This window comes from Strigops habroptila, chromosome 6, assembly GCF_004027225.2.
Source record: "Strigops habroptila isolate Jane chromosome 6, bStrHab1.2.pri, whole genome shotgun sequence".
NCBI classification, from domain to species: domain Eukaryota; kingdom Metazoa; phylum Chordata; class Aves; order Psittaciformes; family Psittacidae; genus Strigops; species Strigops habroptila.
In genome coordinates, this window is record NC_044282.2 from 10686315 (window position 1) to 10703297 (window position 16983).

Below are 16983 nucleotides of genomic sequence, written 5' to 3' on the forward strand. Positions count from 1 at the left end.
AAGAAGACTCTAACTACGTGTTAGAGCACATAAACCGCAAATGCAATTTACTTTTATTTTACCTCAACCCTGTTTAGAATGCAGATACTTCCTTGAATAATAGCCATCTCCTTCAAGTGCAAGTTCTCCTTCTCCTGTGCCTTGGAAAACGTAATCTTGTGTTTGACATTGAAAATCCAGACACAGATTCAGCGTTTTGAATTCATTGCAGGTTGAAGTAGACGAGAGGGAAGAAGTATCAGCCGGGGGAAATTACTTGTTTAAACTTAAGTATATTTGTCACTTAGTAAAAGTGTCCAGGAAAATTAAAGAACCTGAAGACACATAAGGAAAGACAAATAGGCCTGTTATAAAATAAAGAATCTCTCCTGGAGAAAAATCCCTTTTAAATATACAATAGGCAGCTTACTCTCCAGTGAAAACTATGGAGAACCTGACATGCAAGCTAAATATATGCAGATAGCTACAGGGACTCCAGCAAAAACAAGGACGTTTAGGATATCTACTCAAAGCAAAAGACAGATCTTGAACAGCCTTTAGAGCAGGTGGAGGTGATGGATACCTCAGAAATTATTAGTGGCTTCTAGTCTCATCTCTTATCAGAAAATGCTTACAGGAGGTAAGGAAAAGACTGGTTTTTATAATGGCATTGAATTCTATCACAATAATTTTTAAGCACTAAGGTGTGACCAAGAAAGGTATATGAAGGCTGATAGACCAGCCTGTGAGAGAGAGACTATTGTTATCCTTATTAAAAAGAGCAAAAAGAAAATAAGTGAAAATCCATATATCTTTACATTCTTACATCCATATCTTTCCTTCTGAAAACTGGTTCGTGTTCACTTCTTTTATTCATTTATCATTTTGCTTCTCTTCCTCGATGTAAAATTAGACATGTTTAGGATATCTACGTATGTGGTTTTTTAAGGGTTTTCTAGCTAGACCTTTATCTAGTTTTCATCTCCTTATCAAAAAATTTGTGACAATTTTTAAATTATTTTTTTTTTTAGCTAGCATTACTGTCAAATGAAAACCAACAGATTAATGATTTTATTAATCCCACTGTTTGTTTTTTGGTTTGGGTTTGGTTATTTCTTTTCTCTTCAGGCACTGGAAAAACACTGCAGAGTAGATGGTGGCTATTCTGGAATTAGAGATGTTTATAATGATCATGAAAGCCATGATGATGTGCAGCAAAGTTTCTTCCTTTCAGAGACCCTCAAGTAAGTTAAGAAAGTTGACTTTCCATTAATATGAATTAGTTCTATGTATCATTGTTACAGATCAGTATTTATTATTAGTACCCTTGACATTCACATAACAAAATCTGACTGAAATGGTAGAGCTTTCCTTAAGTGATAGGAAGCCAAATTGGCCTTTTTTTTTTTGCCTTCTATAAGATAAACTAAATTCTATGGCTTCTGGAAGTTATCCTTAGTTCTGATAAAGGTACTTGATAGTCTTTGTTGAGAAATTACATCTCCTAGCTTTGAGAGGATCTAATTATATATGCCAACTCTAGTGAAACAAATTGAACTAGGCTGAGGACTTAGCAGGCTTGTATGGCATACTTTTCATTTTAAAGCTACAGAAAAAGAAAAAAAGAAGTTAACTTGCAGGGCCTGTTAAAAGAGTAAAACAAAAGCTTTAATTATCTATCACTGTCTCCTAAGTTTTTAGTGAAACAAAGGAAGTTTTGTCTTGGTCTCTTCACTTTTTTTAGCAAAGACCAGAAAGCCAGAAAGAAGCAATCATGCCATTTCAACAGAAAGTGTAATACTCAAGTACATGAAATATCATAAATATATTTATATACATAGTGACATGGTTTTTGAGATAGTGCACTCCCTCAACTATAGCTTTTAAATTGGCCTATCAGAATTAGACCAAGAAAAGCCTTCTGGGAAGGATGGTGATCGAAGAAGAAATAAAATCTCATTTCCTAAGCAGACCTTCAACCCTAAGGAGACTGCAGTAATCATGCTACAGTAGCTACTACCTTGTATCATGACAATAAATAAAATTTAGGATTTGTTTATTGGTTACTGCTGGATTCAATAGAGTCTGATTTAGTAAATGGATGCCCAAGCTACTGGCCTAGTGCTGGTTTTCTTCTTTAAAAATCCTAACCTAGGGGTTGTTCTCAGACATAAGACAGGATTGGACTTCAATATTTTCATTACTACACCTTGATATATGTGGACATTCAGGAGGAAAAAAATTACTGTGGTTGTATATTATCAAAACAATATGTAATAAAATTACTGAGGATGAAATGGAAGTGAAGTGAACTGATGTTTAACCTTGATAGCCCAAACTTCTTTGTCCTCTATCAGGATAGAGGTATTCTTTTGTTTTGTCCAGTTGCTATTGCCCTAAGTCCAATCTGAATTGAGTAGTCCCAAAGCTTTGTACTCATCGTTGATGCCGAGATACTGACCATAAATTTGATCAGCTGTTCCATTGATATATTCACCTAGGGAAATCAGGTATTTGTTTTCCTGAAAACTACTGTAGTTCTACTCCCCTGATGTGGTCACATTTCTTGGTTTTTTCTTGCCAGGTACTTGTATTTGCTGTTTTCTGAAGATGATCTTCTTCCATTCGAACACTGGGTCTTCAACACAGAGGCTCATCCTCTCCCTGTTCTTCACAAAGACGATGGGAATAAAGAAGACGACCAGAAATAGATGAAGATTAAGTTATATTTTGTTTCATTCCTTGTGTTTCTTTTCAGGACTTGGGCACATGATTTGGTTTTAAATTCTTGAGTTAATTTTTTTAATCAAGTGTTTTGCAGTCTGTTTTCTTTAAATATTTATGAATGGACCCAAACTAATTATGATATAACCCGAGTCCTCTAATCCAGCTGAACTACTTCTTAGAAGAGAAATAGGACATGTCTACAGATTTTGTTAGGCTGCAGTGCCATCTTGGCCAAAAAGAGCAGAGGGTCTGCACGTTACTTGTTTCCTGTTATGCTTTTAATTTGACTGCAAAATTCTTTTCTCCTCTGTGAGGAGATGTCTGCTTTAAGCTGTAATATTTTGCCATGTTGCAAAAAGCCATATTGAATTAAGTATAAAGAGCTTTTTTTTTTTGTTCTATGTTAATTTGTTTTGTGTGTCATCCAAGACAAATCTCGTGACTGTGACAGCCTCTTCTTATGCGGGTCTATCATTACTTGGTAAAGTATCTGATGTATTTCATTGTCAATGAAGTCTACATAGGAATATTTTCATCTCATGCAGACACAACTTTGAAACTGCAGTATATGTTGAAGTTAGACTAAGCTAGTTTCTATGAATTTAGCACATTAATTAGCAGACCTTAGTTTTTCAGGTTTTGATTAGAATATTGTAAGAGAATAAATTGTTTCCTCCTTTTTCTAAGTGGTGTTATTCTCATGTTTTTAGTCAGGCTACTATGGAGTCTTACCTTCTTTATCTATTTAGTCCAGTAGCATTCATATGGTTGGATGGTAAGAAGACAAAAAAAGTACTCAATGACATTTTCCAGTAAGCTGAGAATAAATTATACTGGAGACAATTTGTTTGGGATTTTGGGCCTTCTGCAACCACTCAGATAGGTTCTGACTTGACACCAGACTTGATAGTTTGTTGTCGCAAAACAATTTAATGTATCAACATTAAAGCTAGATGTTCGGATGCCTTGAAGAAAACTTGTCTTAAAAGATAATCATTCAGAGAGGAAATTATCCAGCATAGAACTGAAACTTTCTGAAAGCGCTGAGTCTGTCTGCTGTAAGTGAAAGAAACACAGTGTGCTTAAAAATATTTCCTAGATTATAGGCCTGGATTACTAAGAACAGTAACAGCTTTGCCAAAAATGTTTTAATGTGTGGCATCACCAAAGGGAAAAAGAAATGGGGCGTGATCGATTCCTGTTTCTACTTAAATGTAGTTTAGAGTGGTTTACATGATTATTAAGTCTACCTATGTTTTCATTTAGTGACAGTATGACTTTCAGAAATTTTGAGTAACACCTGGCCTCCCATTCTGAGAAAGCACGTAATTCACCAGTTGGATTGCAGCAAAACAGATATGGTTCTGAACAGTAATCTTTAAAAGGTATTTAGTAAGATAGCTCAGTCCAGCATAGCTAATCACAGCTGAGGAGGAAGCACGTTTGTTTAGGCATTACAAAGTACATTTTTTCTGTACTAATAGAGGTCTGCGATGTAGGTTTTCTTAGGTAGAAGCCAAGAGCAAAGATATAACTAGTTACATTTTTATACATAGCAGCTGGAAGCTGACCCATAAATTTTACTCTCTGGATTCTGTAAAGACAGCACTGCCTCTCTGCTTCCCCTGCAGACAGAGAACACGGTATGTGCCACATGAGCTGCCAAAGACATTTATGTAGGGGTCAAGACAAGAGGATCTTCAGTGATGCTGATCCTTCCTTCACAGGCTTGGCAGAGCTGAGCATACATATGTGGAAGTTAATAAGGGTACCCTGCCGAGCCTGGGCCACCCAGCACTGGGAGCGTGGATACAATTGCTGTGCATCTGCAGCTGAAGCCTGCTTACATGGAACCAGCACCTTGGCTCAGGAGTTTTTGTTTTACTGCCTTTTTTAAAAAAAATTTTATTTTATTATTATTTTCCTTTTTTAAAGTATGATTCCCTCATGTCACAGTAACAGTTTTCCAAAACTGAATGAGCAAGGATGAAGTCTTGGCTCTCTTGAAGAGCAGAACTCCTGTTAATTCTGATATTCCAGCAATTGTATTGTTGGAGGACTATAATATTTCTTCAGAAATTATTCTTCAAAATAATTTCTTCAGAAACAGTATTCATAAGGGAGCTCTTCCCCCACCCCCCGCCAAGTACCACAGAGAAATTATAGCTGCTATAGGCCTCATATCATTTAAATAACTACAATAGCTCAGACAAAAAACAGTCTTTAAGAAATGTGTTTTGTAAATCTCTTTTTACATGGTTTTCTTAACCACAGTGTTTCCCCCGGAAGTAGCTAGTGATCTTATTTAACAAGCTGAAGAGAAACAGAGGAGAACCAGGTAGCTCTTCACGTTTCAAAAAGCAGGCTACAAACACACAGCTCTTGTATGCATCAGGTCTTAGGTATTTAACTATAAGCATCATGACTGTTTCCTTGTAATACAGACATTTAGTATGGTTTGGGTTTGGGGTTTTTTTGAGGGTTGTTATTTTTGGTTTTTTGTTTTGTTTTTTTTTTTTAGTTTGGGAGTTACAATGATTTGAAAGAGCACAAATGTGATGTGACTGGTATTGGTATTCAGGTTGTATGTACAAACTGCACTATACTGTACTTTTTGTAAACTAATGTAAGTAGACGAGAAGATTGTACAATGTGTAGATCTGCCAACTGTAAGAAAAAAACCCCTTTACATAAACTGAGAATATATTGATTTTTCTTCCTTTCTTTTTTTTTTTTTTTTAATAACCCCAAAACACCAAAGTTAGAGCAATCATTTTGAAACAATCTCTACTTACCACTGCTTGTTGGAGTGCTGAGATAGCATGCATTTTATTTCCCATTCACTTAACTAGCTGCATGGAAGTGGCTAGTGGTGGTCCCGGTGTGTTCCCAGTCCTTCATAAGAGCAAAAGAAATTGCTTTATTCTTGGGAGAGTAGGAAGGGTGGACACACATCTTTGCATAAACTGCCTATACTTTTTCCACTTCTTCGTAGCATAATAATGCATTTAAATATTCATATGTTAAGTCCTAAGACGTAAATCACTTTAAGTGGCACCCACATTGTTTCATGGGGGAAAAAAATGTTTTGATTATTTGTGAGATAAGTATTACATATGTGTTGGTTGTACACACATTTTTGCAATTCCCTATGGCTCACTGTTTCTATGGTGACTTCATCATACATATCCATTCCTAGCATGCATTTAAATGGTTTTTGATTTGTACAGAGTCCATTTAGTCTTTTCATCTTTATATAAACAGAAATTATGGAATACATAATAGATCAAGATGCTTAATTTTTAAGAACTTATATTTGTAAAAATTTCTCTATTGTGAATAAAGTCTTTTAATATATCTGTTCAACTTGTTATAATTTTTCATAACTGTATTGCAGAAGTAGCTACAGGAATCTACTACATATTCTGGTTTGGCTGCTATACTAATGAATTATTGTCAGCAGATTGATTTGATAAAGACTAGTACTCTGTGTACTTGTTAAGATACTATTGTTAACTAATGTTAACTAGTGTATAGAATTGTTACCACAGAAATAAATTTCTAGAGATTCTTGTCAATAAAATTCAGCATACCAAATGTATTTTAGTAGAAAGTGAGCCTACTAATGAAAAGCAGAAAGCTGGGAAGTTGGAAGTGGCAGGCAGCAAGCAAAGTGAAGGTCAGTCACTCCAATTCATGTTCTGCACAATACAAGCAGGCTTCAGCTAAATGCCATTTAGGAAGCAAACACCAGAGCAGAGCTGACAAGGCTGTCACAGTGCCCAGCATTACATGATCATATAATGAAATGCTGTCGTTAGTCCATGCTCCAAAGGGTAGAGGAACAGTTGTCATAGGAACTGTAACTATATTTTGTGTCAGAAGGATGTTAAGATCTCTAATCTAAATATTGAAATAACAGCTCACCTCATAGATAACCTTGTTTTCTCTGTTTAGTAGAAAGCCTAATTTAAAGATGATAGTGAAATAAACTGCTGTGATTTTACAGAACAGTCTCAGTAGCATCAATTTCTGTCAAAGGACTTGCTCATTAGACCTGCTTAAGTAATTTTTTGAGGGTAGCTCTTACATCCGGTGTCTCACTTTGCCAGCATAGTTGCAGGTCTGCAGCTACATGCACATAGTGCAGCCCTTGGGGTAGTCAGCAGGCAGCCCCTCCTGGAGCTGCCTTGAGACCATGCAAACTGCTGCTCAACATCAACTAATGCAAACCATACCACAGAATATTATTCACAACATAAATACAAGCCTGATAATAATTTCAGCCGATTCAGTCTCTTAATTAGATGCTTGGTGTGGTTTGTTTTCTGCAGGGAAAAAAGGAACTAGGACTGAGTTGACAATTAGTCAAGACAAACAGGATTTGCCCCACCATCTGCGTTGCCCTATGTCCTTGCTCTAGCACAAGAGGAGCTCAGTGCTCATATGACAGCATCTGCTATGGAAACAGTCCTTCATCTGATCTGCCTTAATCTTGGGATTAGCCTGTCCTGGTTGATCTCAAATGAAAAAGGGAAGATAAAAAGCAGTCTGCCCAACCCAGGAAATAGTCACTGAGACCTGTCTGAATAGTGTGAGACAAGATAAAACACATGGGTTTGCTCTTTCCCATGTTTATGCATGCATCCATACATCCACAAAGTGGTGGATGGAGCAAGACACACAGCTGCAGAATCTAGTTAGAGCCCAGCAGGCTGTTAGCATTCAACAGTACCTCAAAAGCTAGTGGTTTGACCCTTTTTCCGCAGGTATCTGCTCCTCCCTCTGCACCAGCTCTCATTCACCCTGTAAGTAAAATCACCATAATCAACCTTCCCTTTGGAACCCCCTTTCTTAAGACTTTCACATGCTTTACGAACTTTCTGTGCAGATTTTGTGGTTGATTTCGGGAAGGTTGTTTGCCTTTCACCAGTCCCATATTGACATTTTACCCCTGTCATTAAGACATTAAAGACTCCTGTCATTATTAATAGTTTATCCCTTCACTTCAATTGTATGTGGCTTTCACACCATCAATCCGAGTAGCAGAGCTGCTATTAGTCTTGAGCACCTTAAGTTTAAAAATAAAAACCAGCAAACAAAACACTAATAAAATTGTCAGTGTGATTTTATTCTACTGCCACATTCTGGCCATTGAGTCATCTGCCAAGGAGCATCACCCTATCACAACGAGACTTGCTGGTACTCCAGAAGCTCATAGAGGTATTATGGTTGGCAAGGCACACGAGAGAAGAACCCAAAGTTACTTATTTCGGCCACGGGGCATAGTTAAAGCATTCTGATGCTGCAAACAGCGATCTTACAGTAATGGTAAGTTATGTGATTTTAAAAAGTTCATCAGCACATATCCAAAGGAGCATAAAGGTAGTGGCATACTGAGGCACCACACAATACCCTGTCCCAACTACTCCCAGACCCATGGTTGTCAGCCCAACAAAAGCCCGTCTCCATACTCCCAGAGGAGCACTGGAGCACACAGGCAGGTGGCAACCTGAGTAACTTGGAAGAAAGGACACCCTGTCCAGGCCCCTTCCCAGGGCTGTCCCAGTTGGGCCTCATCCCTGGTGTCCAGAGTCCACCATCAGGAGGAGTCAACAGGAACAAGTCTCTGGAGCACCTTTTGGAAGTGGGAGAAAGGAGAGAGAGAGGAAAGGACATTGCAAGGGAAAGAACATTTTGGCACTGCACAAGACTAAAAGGATGTTTAGAGGAGACACCAAAGGCAGGTAAAATCAAGGGCTATAGATCATTTCCCAAGCTAAGAAAAATAAGGAATAAAGGGCTTGCATGAGTGCTGAGTATGTCTGTGCTGATCCATGTTTGTGATCATATACATACACATAAAGGTTTTGTATAGGTCTGTCTTATGTGCATGTGCCTACATAGAACACTTCGAATTATAGAAAGGTTAGGGTTGGAAAGGACCTTGAGGTCATCTAGTTCCAGCTAGCTGGACCTGGGGACAGAGCTGAGGAAGCCTTGCCACTGTCTGTCAAGCTGCTAGATTCAGCTGCCCCAACATGATATGGCCCAGCAGCTCCAGACAAGGACAAGGCCTCGGGAGTGCCTGCACGGTAGGCAGCTGTGGCACTGGTTGACCTCAGCTGGTTTGAGCTTTGTTTACTAAAACACACTGTCAAAGCTTTTCAGCTTGCTTGCTCTGCTGTAAGATCTCACAGTTGTGATTCTGTTGCTCTTCCCCAACAGTACAGATGTTATAATCCACCTTCTGTCTCTAGTTGGAGATACTACTAACCTCTACCTGCTAATTACTTGCTATTTAGTAACCAGCACTTCCTACTTTGATTCTTGTTCCTTGAGGAACCTCAATTGTGTGAAACATTCCTGTTCTTCAGTCCTACTTTTCTCAGTCGAGTGCTTTGTGTTTGCTGCTGAGGGCACCTCTGCTTCCCTTGGCTCCAAGTACCTCAGGTCCCGCTTACCCCCTCAAAAGCAGAGACCATTCCCACAAAGGTGTATTCTCAGAGCTCACTTTGCTGCTGCTACTTGAATCTTACAAGTCACTGTTGCTTGCTCCAAGCATGTTAAATCCCTCAATTTCAAATAAACTCAGAATAAAAGTAGACTCAGAACCTTGCTGCTTGCACGCTTGCTGTGTCCAATTGTGTATTCAACCCCATGGGAAAAACTGTTTCTATGTACTGTGAAGAGCTGTATCTGTAAGCTGCAGACTGTTCCCTCAATTTGGAATTTAAAATATATTACAATGCTCTATTTCAAAAGTACAGTGCAAAGAATTGTATAGCAGGGAGACAAAGTAAGGGATGAGCAAAACTATACCAAATTCTGTATTTACAAGAGGTTTTATTACAGTTTGGTTATCTTTTAGCTACAGCTAAATGTTCAGCCACAGTTGTTTTCTATTCCATTTGCTTCTGGGTTTGATGTAATTCCCAGCTCTTCTTGTGTTTCAAATGCTTTCCCTCAGACATTTGCATTTAGCTTTCCTTTGCTAACTAGCCATGAGTGCTCCATGTTTAAAAAAAATCCCCAAAACCCAAAAAACCACAAAAAACCCAAAAGCAAAAAACCCACAAAGAAAAAAATAAACCAACTCAACAACAACAAAAAAAAAAAACCCATGACAAAACCACTCACAACAAAGCTTTATGTTACTTCAAATATTGAGCCACAATTCCATGGAACATAAGCAAGCAGAAATAGAACTTCTTATTCTGAAAACATACTTTTCATGTGCAGTTCCAACCATTACAGTTTATACAACACCTTCTAATCTACAACTGCACAAGAGTTTCAGGATTTGTCTCAGCCATCCTCAAACATGCCACCCAGACCTAACAAGGGCAGCAGCAGTGAATTAATACTACAACACTCTACAGCCATTCTGGGCCGGAGCTGACAAACAGCAAATTGCAGGGGAAACCCAGGGACTGCAAAACATAATGGCTCAAAATACCACTGGAAGAGTCTAATGTCCAGAGGCATTTACTATGCTGTTCCCTGGAAGGGCAGAGGGTTCTCCCTGAGAGTCAAACCATCAGCTCAACCATCATAGAGCTCCTTTGTGGTTCAGGAACCAGAGAACTGTCCCTGATATTTTCCCTGTAGTAGGAGGAAAAGCAGGAATTTGCCACTGGTCTTCTTTGTTGTCTGTCCATGCATAACCATTGTCACTCAGGGCAGGTGTTCCTCAGTCCTGCTGTCCACCCTTATGCCACTACAGCATGGCACAATGGTGGCTGCATGCTGCAGACCATCACTTTCGGGTATTCTGCAACAGAGCTGCTGGCAGTGTCCCAAAAGCCTCTGCTCCCAACCCTTCACTTGTAATCTAGCTGAATGCTGACCCTAATGACTCAGATTTTTAACCCAGAATCACACAACAAATAAAGGTTTTGGCCACTGCCAAGCATTCCTTGATGAATTCAAGGCTGTGACACCTTGTAGTCAATGAGTGGTTTTTACTCTGTCCAGAGTGACCAAAAATCTACTGAGACATAACACAAGTCACAAGGAAAAATCCTCCATTCCCTGCTACTACATGAAAAAACTGACAGAAGAGCAAATTAGAGGGCCAGATTTCCCAGCTGTGAAAAGCCGTAATTCTTTGCAAATACACCATTTCAATTCCCCTTTCAGTTACAGAAGTTTTTTTAACCATCCCTGTCGTCTGCTGACCAAAAATGCTATCCAGACACCCAGAGGTTAAGGTATTTGCTCAGGCAGCAAAAGATGTAGGTCAAGTATCTGTCCAAGCTGTAAAGAGCCCCAAACCCCACCCTATGGGGTCACTGAGCTCTCCCTCTTACTCCAGACACCTCCTCAGTCCTACTGATGTATCAAAACAGGACAGGGCAATGGAAGCAAGGCATTTGGGAACGATGAGCTGCAACAGAGCCAGGTATCACTCACAGCATCTCAGCCAAGAAATGCTATGGAGCAGAGCACTGCCAGCACTGTACGGGAAGCAAGGTTACTGTAATGGCTTGACTCCTTCTGGGGTTCAGTCATTTCTACAGACAGTGCAGCCCAAGAAAGATTGCTGCTTTATTTTGTTTCAATATTTTAACATTAAACAGCAAATTGCCAAGAAGTAGCTTCAAACATAGCTTTTTCCACTTCTAGTTATGATGTAAAGACAGCTCTTATCATGGTGATCCCTATCTTTGGGAGCAACCACACAGACTAGAAGCGAGCACGAACAAATCGAAACTTGCTTAAGAGAAAACCAAATCTGCCTCACTAGCAGTTAACTGCACCAAGAACTCGTGATGAAATTCCAACTGAGTGTTCATCAACCACCCCCCACGGAAGCTGGGAACAGAGTGCCCCCCTCTTCACAGTGCCAAAATCCCTTCCTCCTGCCTCAGAGTGTAGGAAAGCAAAGGAGCAAAATTCCTAAAAGCAGGAGCAGTGATTTCTCACAGCACAGCACAGGCGATGCTCAGACAGCCCAGGAAACTAATTTTGGTGACTTAGCTCCAATGCAACCCATGCAAGCAAAAGAATGAAAAGCAAAGGAGAAGGAGACTTAGCAGGCAGAGAGCGGGAGCTTAAAAGAAAGATGCTAGAAAAAACCCTCAGTCTCTACGGAAAAAGAAACTTGTTATTTCCTCCTTTTCTCATGAAGCACCTTTCTACTGTGTCATTGGAAGAATACTGATAGATAGAAAACTAATTAAAACACACACTCACTGTCCAATGGGACAGAGACAGACAAAGGGAGTTTATAATCATCTTATTGATCACTTCTTTCCTGACACCTACAGATGCAAACGACAGGAAGAAGATAAGCCAGGACCTACATAACAAGCAATTACATGGGAGGCCTCCCCAGGGTCTCCTGGCAAGACTGGCGCAGAACAATGCAAGACTGCCTCTCAATTTCTGCTGCCATAACCATTTCCACTCTGAGAGCACTAGAGAAAAGTCTACAAGTGAAGGCAGTTGGAGTTGCGCTCACATCTGAAGCCCTGAAAAACTACATGAAATTACAGGAAATTGAGGCTAGAGAGAAAAACAATCCTACTTTTCAGTTTCCTGTTTTTCTCTCATGCTTATCTCTGACCAAGTAACTAATGGAGTATTCTTTGTTGGGTTTTTTTTCTTAGATCCAAAATTGAATACATTTGTCCAGTAAAATCTATTGCCTGCATCTTTAATCCAAAATCTGAACATTTCTCAATACAAAAAAGTGAGAGTACATGTAAACTCTATTAGTGTTTTCTACTAAGATATATCTCCAAATATAAGCGATTCTGTGTAACCATCTACTTCTGCCATAGGATTTGATAAGACTGTAACATAGATCTCAGTATCCAATTCTTATTTCTTTCTGTTCTGAGGCAAAAAGGAGGAGGAAACAGCCCCACGCTGAAGTGTATGAACATTTTCTGACTAGAGAATTAATTGGTTGCTCACAGCCACAACTTGTTCAGGGCACTAAATCCTTTACCTTTATATCCACACTACCACCAACATGGACCAACTAGGGAAAGTTTCTTGCATTGATGAGCATTTTTCTTTCCAAAAGTAACTTAACACATAAAGAAAACCAGCTCCATTTAAGTCAATGGCAAAACTTTTGTTTATTTTCGCGAAGTCAATTTTTCCACTCCAAGAAAAAAATTTCATGGAATTTTACATGGATATTTATGGAGTAGATGCAGCCTAAGGAACACTTCAGGAAAAGACAGCTATGCCTCTTCTTTCTCTTTTTTCTTTTTTAATATCCTGTGGATGATCTATTTTTCGAATATGGTTGTTTTAGACAATAAACACTGTGTCTGGATTTATTCTTGCTGAGCAAACTATCCATTTTCTTATCAGAGCTATGTTGTACCTAGTGAAAACAAATCAGTGCCTTTGATTCAGCTGATGTTTGGCTATTTTAATTAAAGTGTGCATGTCTTAACATGAATAGCTTAACAAAATTTGAAGCTTTCTCTTCTCTATCATTCTCAAATGCAATAATATATCACACCTCAGCCTCTTTTTCTCTCCCTCTCCCAACTGGCTGCTAACATACATAAAGCCAAATCTCCACCTTTCATAATTTGCATACAAAATCCTGCAATCTCATTCCACTTCCCAGCAAAAATTTAAATGCCAGGCACAGAAGTGAGTTCCCATTTTGTGGGACTCCATTAATTTCATAAAATATGCTGCAGAACACTTACAAGCATGCCATAAATACTATAGTTTAAAATAAAAGTACACTTGTCAAATAAGAGACCATTTTGAGATGCATTATTAACAATCACCATTTATACTCAATAATGCCATAAAGGAAGAGCAAGTTATACAGACACATTCTCTTCCTGAAATTTTTACACTAGAAGATAAGATAAATGTAAGCCACCGAACAATTACTCAAATGAGAAAAGGGCTCAGGAAGATCAGTGGTGAAAAGAATAAGGCAAAAAGTGTTACTGAAAGCACTGGATAGAAAGGAAGGTGGCGAAGAGACGACGACGTAAGTCTTACAAGCAGAAGCCACTAAACCAGGCAAGGTGAATTGTGATAAAGGCAAGATACTTTGGAATGGAAGGGGACAAGGAGTCAGACATAATGGGTATGTCTCCCACACACACTCAAACTGGACACTTCTTAAAGATCATCTTCACACAGACCACGAATTGTATTATGGTGAAAATGGCACTGCTGCCTCAGAGACGCCTCCTCTTTTTCAAGGCTGATGCACGCAGAGCAAGCACAGTAAGCAAGGTAGCTAGAGCACACCCGCTCTGCACCTGCAGAGACACCTACTTTGGAAACCTAACATTAGGGTCTATAACTGAAAATATTCCCCCAAAATGAGTCTGCATTGCAGACTGGCCTCCTGTCCTCTCATGTGTCCAAAATTCCCCTCCCTCGGCCTGGTGTGTTCACAGGTTCTGTCCTTCTCCATGGCACAAGCAGCTGTCGAGAAAAGTTGAAAATATTCCTGCATAGCTTTCCTTCCTTGGTTTACTAAAGTGCAGCATGTGTTACCTTCACTTTTTGCCTTACTCTGTGTTAAAACAACAAAAGAAACAAACAAAACTTATGAGTTGATAGTTTTTTCCCCTGTCACAGGTTGATGGTTGCTCATCAACACAAACATCACCTAGCAGTTTTTACTGATCATCCCAGCTCTCTGCTTTGCCTTATATACTTCAAAGTCCACTTGAACCCCTCACTGGATTTGCCCTTTCACCAGGAGGTAGGTATCTATAGACTTTCTTCAAGTAAATCTCCTAGAGAGATGCACACAACCTTTTAAAGGTTAGGAGAGATGGAGATTTCCCTGAGCTCATATAGCTCTTTCCTGCCTACCCAGACCTTAAGCATTTGCACAGCTTCCTAAATTTGAATAGGCTTTTTTAAATCCCGGTGGTAAATCTCAGCCCAGGCTGCAAAGCTCGAGGATTAGTAGTCAGGCTGGAGCAATCACTGGAGACTTCAGCAAGTCGCAGACCAAAGCTGTTTGTGGTGTTTAGTGAAGAACCCCAAACTATTGTAACAACATTATTCACAAATTTGCAGCGTGATGAGCTGATTAAAAGCACAGAAGCAGCGTGTATGGTAGTATGGCCACAGCAGCGTCTTCAGAGTAATTTAGGGGAATGTTTTAAAAAGGCACAAGTCATCTCACTGCCTCCAGTTAACAGCAATAATGTGTAAATAATTCATTAAGAAAGGGCAGACTGCAGATCATCACCATTCAGAGGAAGCAGAAAGCCCACAAAAATGAAAACAGAAACACGATCATTATATTAATTACTGGTAATGCAAGGTTTAGCAACTCCATTTTATACTATAATATTCCAGCTTCAACAGGACTGATAGCTAAGACTTCTTAGGAACCAAAATGCCAGTAGAAAAAACACAACCTCTTTGTTTAGCTTTCTTAAGAGCCTAAAAAATGCTGAAAGTGACATCATTAGGCAGAAAATAAGAATTTTTAGGGGGTTTAATCCATTCAGACTAGCAAACAAACATTACCCACACTGTGGACCAGTGAATTTTTGATAGTCCCAAAGATTTTTATAAAGCACACTCTTGAACCTTTGAAAGCCAGAAGCCATGTCAGGGCCAACCCAGTTTACCCTCAAACCTCCTCCTCTTTCCCTGCCTCACCTTTAAAAAAAAAACACACACCACAACAAAAACAGTTGTCCTCCTTCACTGTTGGGGGGAGAGGGGGGGGAATTGCACCAAAGTGAATTTATGCAAAAATCTTTAGCTTTTTGCATGCATTTTTTAGCATCCACCTGTCCTTGCCAGTTCTCTCTCACATTTGAGGCCACCTCTAGACTTTGAGAGTGAGCCACTGCTCAGCTCACACCACAGAGCATCCCTGACCATCATTTAACTTTGAGACTTGCAAAATGTTTTCTCTAGTAACAAGGGGATTTTTTAGTTCCGTAGTTTTACTCAGTCTCCTTTTGCATTTCATTTTTAATAGGGAGGTCCTGGGAAAAACTTCGCAGGCACGCTTCATTTGTGCCTTCAGCCCAGTTTATTTGTCCAAGGAGATAGGTACCTTAGAAGATCATATACTTCATCTGAGTCTCATAATGCCTAGTCCCTCAGGCCCTAATCTTTTTATCTTACTATTATATATCTTTAAAACCAAAGAATATTTGCTTTTCTTTCAGGATTACATTCCACTCTCTCTGTCCCTAGGAAAGATGTGAAGACTGAAACACATTTATGGAGCAAATATATCAGCCACAGGAGAAGAAAAGAGTGGAGGAAAAACTGTTATTCAAACACAGCAATACAGCAGCACTGCACTGGAGTCCTATTTTCTGGTGCTTCACATAGGAAGAATAAAACCCTCCACAAACTGCCAAGAATTAGATCTGTATTTAGAGAAGGCAGCATGTACACCAGGCACACAAAATGACTCACTCAAGGTTACAGAGCCAGGGAGTCGAACCCCTTCACACAGCTGCCAATTGTCAACTCCACTCTGCTTTCCAGCCGCTAAATAATATTCTTCCTCCCACCCCCATGTAAGACATGAGCCAATTTTAGTTTTATGAGACTAAATTACCTCTATTCATCTCCTGTCAAGATAAATGAGTTACTAGTGAACTCCCTCATTTCTCAAAATCTTATTCACAAAGTCTTGTCTTTATAATCCATTTACCTGTATGTGAAGAAATACATGCTGTTTATGCAAGCATGAATAAATCAAGTGTGAGTTCCTTTGCATTAAGTTGCTGTTGATTTTACTGCAGGGGAAGAGATAAGGAGTAAAAGGAAAAAAAATTAGAAGTGCAGGGATTATGGCTAATATGCCTTAAATGGCAAAAAGTATTTCCACCTTCAGGAGGCAGACTCAAAGAGACATCACCATGAAATAACAACCATGGCACATGTCTCTCAACATGTGGGAGCTGACCCAGGATGCCTCCTGCATCCTCTTTGTGTTCCTACGAGGGAAGGAGGAAAAGCCATGGACTAAACAGATTGCTCCACAAGAGGTTGGGTGCAATCAGGAATCTGCAACACAAGAGTGTAAGAATAAATTAAAAGGTGAAAAAATAAACCTAAAGAGATAAGAGGAGATACTCATCTTCATCTTTTACTATGTACTGCCAGACATGGCAACATGTAAATGATCATGGCCTGACAACGTTCCTGGAAAATAACAGTGAATTCCCAGCTATAATCCATTTCTTAGTAGTCATTTAGTCTGCTCACGTTAGTCTGTCTCTCTCTAAGGGCTTTCTAACCTGTCAGGCTCATCTCAACCAAATTTTTCCCCAGAGATGAAGCACT

General features: G+C 39.3%; 1 protein-coding gene across 1 annotated transcript in view; it reads left to right on the top strand.

Annotated features, from left to right (window-relative positions):
- Window positions 1-6712, top strand: part of MAN1A1 (mannosidase alpha class 1A member 1) — a 148111-nt gene extending 141399 nt beyond the window's left edge. The window contains exons 11-12 of the mRNA XM_030491094.1: window positions 1108-1223; window positions 2564-6712. Coding sequence (XP_030346954.1) covers window positions 1108-1223; window positions 2564-2690 — 243 coding nt within the window. The 3' untranslated portion in view covers window positions 2691-6712. The remainder of the gene's footprint in view (window positions 1-1107; window positions 1224-2563) is intronic.
- Window positions 6713-16983: the final 10271 nt, after the last annotated feature.